We start from the raw sequence: 8,583 nt of genomic DNA, 5'->3' as shown, positions 1-8,583 counted from the left end.
CAAATGTTCCAAGTTCGCGCATCTCTTACTTGAGGATCTCTGCGCGTAACCAATCAGAAGCGACCCGCTGTCTGGTTTCGTGTTTTAGATGGTTTCAGAGGGTTGCAGATTGCAGAACTGCGCAAGCATGCGCATTGCACAAGATTCGCAGGAATGATGAACGGTGAAGTGAATCCGCGTCGTCGTCAGTTGGTCGTCAGTTGCAGTCGGTTCGAGTCAGTTCAAGTTGGTTGGTCGTCACGTCGTGTCGTGTTAGCGCTGTCAGTGTAGTGAGCAGTAGCGAGTTGGTGAGTTTCGCGAGTTTCATCGCGATATTCGCGATCCAGTCGAAACAGGTCGACTAGGCGTTGCGCTTAAAGAGAGCTTTAATTGTGCAACGACTGCAGCGCAGTGCAGCGTTGTGCGGACTGGGCCACTGGGGACGATGGGATTCCGCCGATGTTTCCGTGGTGCGTGAGGCGTGAGCGTCGGCGAGCGTCAGCGAGCGTCACACCCCCGACGAAACCCTCCGTCTCTTTTATCGCCCACTCTGACCCTCCTTCCTCGGCATGTGTGTTTTGAGCGATGTGAGTTTTGTGCGAGCTATAAAAAGGTAAAGAGATCCTAGGAAAGCGCGCTGCGCTGCGGGAGTGCTACGAGACAGTACGCGACAATAGGCAACAGTACGAGAGCGCAGTCTTGTCTGGTGAGTCTCGTCTCTCGACGTATCCTCGCACGACGACCGTATGTACGTACTGCATGCAGCGCAACGCACCGTGACACGGCCAGCTCTTCATACAAGTACGTACACGTAGTACGCACATCTCTTGCTGTATCCTTAAAGACACGCATGACGTGACTGTGCATATATGTGCATATATGTAGATGCAGATTGCAGACTCACTTGTGTATGCATCCGAGAGAGTATCTTGTATATGGACACATATACGAGTAAGCTTATTTATACACACGTCACACACGTAAAATTCCGCTATACCTATTACGTATCGTCATCGAATTAAATATATCGCAGTATACATATATGTAAAATTGCGTAAATTATATATAGATTGTCTCGAAATGTGCCTGAATCTTTCTCCAATAATGATAATAATAATAAATAGAATGAATTTTTGCAAAAATGTATCGAGGTAACAGTAATTTTTGAGTTACAAGCGATTGAAAACACCGAGCTTTTCGCAAATTACTTTGAGGAATCGAATGTATGTATAATGTTTTTCAGGTAATTTTAGATATTTTATTTTGATGGAATTTTAACTTATGGCTTAGCGCGGTACGAGGATGCATAAAAATAAAAAATTTCAACGTTTCTATATGCGAATGATGAAATTTACTTTGACAAGGTTAGCTAAGAAAAATCTTCGAAATCTTAAAAAATCTGTTATTAAAAAGACATGAAATTTTTGAAACCATTATTATAATATAATAGTAATAGTAACAATAAAAGTTATTATCCAAAATGTATCAAATCAAAAGTGTTCTGTTCGGAGAATATTTAATATCACAGCGACTTTGTTCTAGGTAGAGTCGCTTGCCAGATGTGAGTCACCCCTATCTTTATATACATATATATATATATATAAATCACATGATTTTCCTGAGCAATATACTTTTTTAATCATTCTGCTTGTAAAAGTAAAATATATATCACCTGAAATATTTATTTATTCGTTATTTTGATGATCCTTTTCTGTTTTTTTTTTATATTTTTTTAAGATCATTTTTCTTCCAGAATTATTTGTAACTAAAAATTATAGCATCAAATAATAAAATATTGAGAGCTGCAAACATTCGAATTATGTTACAGCAATAATTTTAATGTAATATGCAGTGGTGTATTTAAAAATAATAATGCACGATGAACAGTACCTTCAACCAAGTTAATTGATTCACACTCAATATCAACTATTACTAATAAAAACACTTTGTTATATACTATTTTTATAATTAACTATTGACAATGAAACTTTAAAAATGATATGTGACAAAGCACTTTTATTTTCAATGATTAATTAACTGTATTAATCGTTGCTTTTTTTTTATAAGGAAATGAAAATAATAAATCAGTTAAATGCTTTTATATACACAAGAATATTCAATATTTTCTCAAGTAAATCGATATTAACGGCATCGCGTTTTGATTTCAATTTTAATGTCAATTTTAAATAGATAAAAAATTTTTAAGGAGATGTCTATTCTTAAATTACCTCCATTAACCTGGACTCCCCACTATCGTAAATCAAATTCGCAATAGATAAAGAATTTAATGGTCTTTATTTGTTATTTTTTTGCTCAAAAACGAACTTTTTACTCCAGCTGTTCATTTTGAGCTAATTACCCAGAAGATTATTATCTCATTATAATAACTCTCGTTAACACTAGAACCACAGGTCTAAATTAATCCAATCGCGATTCAAGGAAAATCTAGCTTTTTACGAGGGAAGACTGTTACCATAAAAGTAAAATTACTTGTAATTAATTATGATTATTTATTAAAAGTCACAAAAATTTGAAGTACAAATCCACATACAAATTCAAATTAACACGAAAAGAAGAACTATCAGATGGATAAAAAAATGGCACAACCGCAATTCTAGTATTAATTATATATGAAAAAATAATGTTTCATAAAATATGTCCTGGTTGTTCGGAATAACAATTCATAATAGTTATATAGTTAGATATTTTTAACAAACAGAAATAAGTTCTAAAATGTCTACTCGAAAACGTAGTTCGGATTGTTTTCTCTCTTTTCATCATCGCATTGGAATAAGAACGAATAGCTGGAATAAGAATTAGGAGCTATTTATGAGCTTGTTTCCTCCGGAAATCCATGCATGGGAAAGTTTTCACATTTCCATTTTTCCTTGGCGAAATATTGAGCGAATGCTACGAGCATGCGACGAGCTACAAAATTATCAGACCGTAAGTTCAACGAACCGGAGAAGAACATCGTAGACTATCGGCACCTTCGGTGCAGGGTGTTACGATTGTTCACAAAAAGACGTGCTGCGAATAAGCGAGAGTCATCACGTCTCCAACGGAATCGATAATGAGATGAATGATTCGCTTACGCTGGCAAGTTTTCCACTGTAAAAGCAAGGTGTAAATATAGCGTTTATTTTGACATTTCTTTTTCCCGTTTTATTTATTTTGTTTTTTATTCATAGATAATATCAAGCTTTTATAACGTATACGTAAAGTTATGATATAAATAGAAACGAGACAAAAATACTTTTTTTAGTAAATAAAGAAAAGACAAACTTGTTATCTTTTTTATAATTTAATTATCATCCCAGAATTCTGTTTTAATATGTTAGGAGCAAAAAATTGAAAAGTTCTGAAGATGGGAATCTATCGATCATATTATATTGAAATTTTTAATAAAGTAAATAGTCCTGATGAAAAAAATAAGGAAAAACATTTTTTTCTTTTTAGATAATGAACTGATGAGTGAAACTAAAAGCAAAAGATAAAGACGATGGATCAGACTGGCAAAAAGCAAGCGACTAACTCACCGGAGACAGCGTTGGCCAACGAGATTTTCGACCAGTTTTGCAACGCCACTACATTGAAATCTATTCTTGGCTACTATAGACAACTGTGTGAATTACTGAAAATCCGGCCGAATGTCGTTAATCAGTTTTATCCAAAATTGAAAATAAAATTGCGATCATGGAAGGCGCAAGCTCTATGGAAAAAATTTGATCAACGGGCGAATCACAAGTGCTATAATCGTGGCAAAGTATGCCCGAATACGAGGGTAATACGAGAGTTTATTTATTAATTTTTACCTTCCAGTTATTTTTTAGATCAATAAGAAAAATTTTTTAATTAAAGTTACTTACATTTTACTTAGGTTTTGATTATCGGTGGTGGCCCATGTGGTCTGCGCACAGCCATAGAAGCACAATTATTGGGAGCAAAAGTCGTTGTGGTGGAGAAAAGAGACCGAATGTCCAGAAATAATGTTTTACATTTGTGGCCTTTCGTCATTCAGGATCTACGTGGTTTAGGAGCGAAAAAATTTTTTGGAAAGTTTTGCGCAGGTTCTATAGATCACATCAGCATTCGGCAATTGCAATGTATTTTACTGAAAGTTGCTTTAATTCTTGGTGTCGAATTCCACGAGAGTGTAAGCTTTGATTCTCTGACTCAACCACCGGATAATCAGGAAGATGGCAGTAAGTAATAATTGATGATAGAATGTCTTAAAATTTCTTCATTATTCTTTATAATTTGCTTATTACTAATGTTTTCTATTTAATATTTTCGTCAGAGATTGGTTGGAGAGCAAAGATTTCACCAGCCGACCATCCTGTCTCCCAATACGAGTTCGATGTGCTAATTGGAGCTGATGGTAAAAGAAATACCTTGGAAGGTTTTAAACGCAAGGAATTTCGTGGAAAACTAGCCATTGCAATCACGGCAAATTTTATAAATAAACGGACCGAGGCAGAAGCTCGCGTAGAAGAGATCAGTGGTGTCGCCTTTATCTTTAATCAAAAATTCTTTAAAGAATTGTACCAAGAAACTGGTATCGACTTGGAAAATATCGTGTATTACAAAGATGACACTCATTATTTCGTTATGACTGCCAAGAAACATAGTTTAATCGACAAGGGAGTTATTCTACAGGTATATATGTATATATATGTATATATAACATACAACTTTGTAATTATAGAATATACCTATTATTTCTCAGATTGACAATTAAAATGAATTATTATTTCTAGGATCATGCTGACACTGCAAAATTACTCGCGAAAGAAAACGTGGATCGTGAAGCCTTGATGTTATACGCGCGAGAAGCAGCAGAATTCTCAACGGAATATCAAATGATGGATATGGAATTTGCAGTAAATCATTATGGCCAACCGGACGTAGCCATGTTTGACTTTACTTCGATGTACGCGGCGGAAAATGCAAGTCGCGTATTGGAGCGTCATGGTCATAGACTGCTCATGATCCTTGTAGGCGACAGCCTCTTGGAGGTAAATGATATATACTTATATTATATACTTACCTCACGTCATTCAAAATTATATAAAATCCGGTATAAAATCCAGATCCATTCTTTTAGACGCAGAATATCAAGAAAAAATTTCAAAAATTTCAATAATGTACATAAATAATAATGCACATAATAGAATGTGGATAGATTATTTATTTATTATTGCTCTTTTAATGTTGTGCATTTCTTTGATTTTTATAATTAGATTTTAATTTTCCTGTTTCATTTGATCTTTGAATGAAAAACTAAAAGAAAAATGATTGCAGCCATTTTGGCCTACCGGCTCTGGTTGCGCGAGGGGATTTTTGAGCTCTCTGGATGCCGGCTGGACAATCAAAGGTTGGGGGGCTTTGTTGTCTCCGTTAGAAGTAATTGCGGAACGTGAGTCCATATACAGGCTGTTGGGACAGACGACACCAGAGAATTTAAATAGAGATTATGCTGCATACACTTTGGATCCTCACACCAGGTAAGATATTAATTATAAATGAATAAATCAGTGAGGCTTTATCTATACTGAGTGGCGGATTTAGACAGAGGCCCACGAGGCCCGGGCCTAGGAGCGCCATCCTAGGGGCACAGAAGCGCAATCTTTCTAGGGACCAAAATTAAAAGAGCTTTTCTTGTTCTGTACCAAGTTCTGAACTGGTGCATGATGCAGTAAGTTAGAGTGAGATAGGTATAGTTTGTTTCATTCTAACATATTGCACTAGTTCAGAACTAATACAGAATTCGTCGAAAAAGAACAAACGGACAAATTTTATATTTGTGCAGGATTGCTAGTTGTGATGCATTTTTGCCAATATGGCATCTTGAAGTAGTGCTTTGGCGCACAAAAATAAAATTTTGATGTTTTGATGAAAAAGTGATACCTTTTGATACCTTTTTTTATTGTTTATTTATCTGAAAGGGGCGCCAAGAAGTACAGGGCCTAGGGTGAAAAAATGTGTAAATCCGCCACTGATACTGACAGTAAGTATCTAGAAGATGAAGAAACTTGAGTCTCGTCTATAAAGTATAACTGTCCAAATAGTCAGCTGTGCAATAATTATTTTGAAGAAAACTATAAAGCTATAAAGCAATTTATTTATTTATTATAGATTATAAGAAAGATTTGCATCAAGTGTCTGTTGCTTTACCAAATACTAGTAATTTCAGAATAATTGAATATATTTTATTTTATCTTTTTTTTTTTCTTTTAAGATATCCGAATCTGAATGTACGTTCTGTAACTCCGATACAAGTGCGCAGTCTTCTTGACACAGACGATCCTGAAAGTATCAAACAGCCTGCAATACAGTCTGAAATTGATATTCCAAAGAAACGAAGACGTCGTGGTGAGTTTCTTAAAAATATCAAAATCTTGGACTCTTACAAAATTGCAATTCTCAACTTTTTTTGTTACATTTAAATTACTATTTGATTTTTTAATATATTTATTTATTTTTTTTATTAAAAACGAACACTTTTATGTAGATCTGAGAGCTGATACTCAAGTTCATCCAGACATACTGCTTCGCTGGTTACAAAAGCAAGTTGCATTGTACGACAAAGTTCACATCGAAGATATAGGTGCCTCTTTTAAAGATGGTTTAGCTATTTGTGCAATCGTTCATAGATACCGTCCAGATTTAATAGATTTTTATAGTTTAAATGCGAAAGATACAGTGAAGAACAATCAACTCGCCTTTGATACATTGGAAAAGGAATTGAATATACCGCCGGTAAGTATATTATATTTTTTATCTTTTTGCTCAAATATTACTAATTTGGATACCAGAAGGTTTGCGGGTTATCACCGTGTTTGTATCCATTGCTAATGCTAAGATATAATGCTAAATGAAGATAATACCCGTAGAAGCCTAAAAAGCATTACTAATATGGATATATTTTTTTCCTTATTTTTAATACAAAATATTTTTTACTAAAAATATTTAGTACAAAATATTCTTAAAGTAATTCATCAGTATTGTCAATTTTGTGCGTCCGTACGTGCGTGCGTGCGTGTCTTCTCAGTTCAATCAAATCATTATATACGTTTTATGATTCTTAAGCAGAACACCAAATAGAGAAAAAGTATAGTAATAATTGCATATTAGAGCTTATTGTTTGAACTGTTAGTCTACTGTTAGTTTACTGTGTAACATTGTTATGTTTACAGATTATCTAGATCAGGCCTGTCCAATTTGAGCTATGGAGTCAAAACTCAAAGCTATCGACGTAAAAAAAATTCAATGTGGATAAGATTTCGGAGATTGTAAAGTGTTGATATACATCTGAGTAAAGCTTATCAACACTTGATAGTTCCTAAAATTTTACTCACATTGAATTTTTTTGCGCCGATGACTTTGTGTTTTGGCTCCGGAGCTCAAATTGGACAGGTCTGATCTAGGTAATAAAAGAAAAATAATTATGCTTACAGATAATGACAGGAGAAGAAATGGTTCAGTGCGATGTTCCTGACACACTTGCCATGTTTTCTTACTTAACACAAATATATGAAGTTTTCAGGGGCGAGATTCCATATATTAAACATCCAAAATTGGTAAGTAAAAATGGAGGATATATGTCTAGTCTTTTTGAAATAAAAGAGACTCTAAAGATTCTTACTTAAATTAGCACGGGTTAAATGTTATTTCTCTAAAAAGTTTCAGAAAATACTTACGTGAATACCTTCCGTACAAAATAATTGTAAAATTAAGCGCCATTTATTGCAACAGGAACCAGAAATGGAAGAATGCACTGCCCATTCGAAGCAACTGAAACAATGGACGTCTGAGGAAAAAGTTATGAAAACACGACATTCGCGCTCACGGCATGCTAATGAAAATGTGCACTCTTACATGGATAAAAAGGACAATACGATTAACCGGCGTTCTCGAAAAAGGCGGAGTACCGAGAAAGTGGGCGTGACGATGGTAAGTAGAAAGAATTATCCATCTATTTACAGTTTAAAATGACCAGTGCTTGTCTAAGATACAGACAAAGTCAATGGCAATTTCGCAAAAAGTATATAAATTTTTTGAAAAAATCCAATTTTGCAGAAAAAAATTTGTTTATCCATAAACAAAATTGAATTTTTTGTAATAAATTTATAGACCTAACATTATAGCTGTATGCAACTTTTAGAAAGTTGCTGAAATAACTGAATTATATCTTACATAGTCACGATGGCAGAAGATCGAAGATGTTATGTGTCGCGGGATATTTATATCATTGTTAATCGTATTTATTGGACTTACCTTTACCGTACTTCGAGAAGAACCGGACACGTACTGAACGCGCGTAATCTACTATAAAAGAGAATAAGTCCAAACAATTGGTTATGTTGTCAGATTTTTTATACAATCTTATGTTGTTAATATAATTGCTATTTTATGAAACTCTTTGAGTAAAATTTCTTTAAACTCTTAGGAGATTATGCCAGAAACATTATACATAATCTTTCAATTGTCTTTATATGTATACGTAAATCATGGCTAAAAATATCAATAACGTAGTTGATTATGCATAAAATTAAGAATTATGCTAGCAGTAGTCTAATAAATAGAAATTTTATATCTATG

The 8,583-nt window shown here is 34.2% G+C and overlaps 1 protein-coding gene across 1 annotated transcript in view; it reads left to right on the top strand.

The window, feature by feature from the left end:
• Nucleotides 1–240: 240 nt before the first annotated feature.
• Mical (Molecule interacting with CasL) overlaps nucleotides 241–8,583 on the top strand; it is a 28,991-nt gene continuing 20,648 nt past the window's right edge. Inside the window, exons 1-10 of the mRNA XM_018448159.1 lie at nucleotides 241–780; nucleotides 3,439–3,763; nucleotides 3,860–4,184; nucleotides 4,280–4,638; nucleotides 4,740–4,997; nucleotides 5,284–5,486; nucleotides 6,221–6,354; nucleotides 6,494–6,741; nucleotides 7,440–7,562; nucleotides 7,738–7,935. Of these exons, the coding sequence (XP_018303661.1) occupies nucleotides 3,482–3,763; nucleotides 3,860–4,184; nucleotides 4,280–4,638; nucleotides 4,740–4,997; nucleotides 5,284–5,486; nucleotides 6,221–6,354; nucleotides 6,494–6,741; nucleotides 7,440–7,562; nucleotides 7,738–7,935 (2,130 nt within the window). The 5' untranslated portion in view covers nucleotides 241–780; nucleotides 3,439–3,481. The remainder of the gene's footprint in view (nucleotides 781–3,438; nucleotides 3,764–3,859; nucleotides 4,185–4,279; nucleotides 4,639–4,739; nucleotides 4,998–5,283; nucleotides 5,487–6,220; nucleotides 6,355–6,493; nucleotides 6,742–7,439; nucleotides 7,563–7,737; nucleotides 7,936–8,583) is intronic.

Source organism: Mycetomoellerius zeteki, unplaced genomic scaffold (genome assembly GCF_001594055.1).
Source record: "Mycetomoellerius zeteki isolate Tzet28-1 unplaced genomic scaffold, Tzet1.0 scaffold22, whole genome shotgun sequence".
Taxonomy (NCBI): Eukaryota; Metazoa; Arthropoda; class Insecta; order Hymenoptera; family Formicidae; genus Mycetomoellerius; species Mycetomoellerius zeteki.
This window is presented reverse-complemented; position numbering and strand designations above follow the sequence as displayed.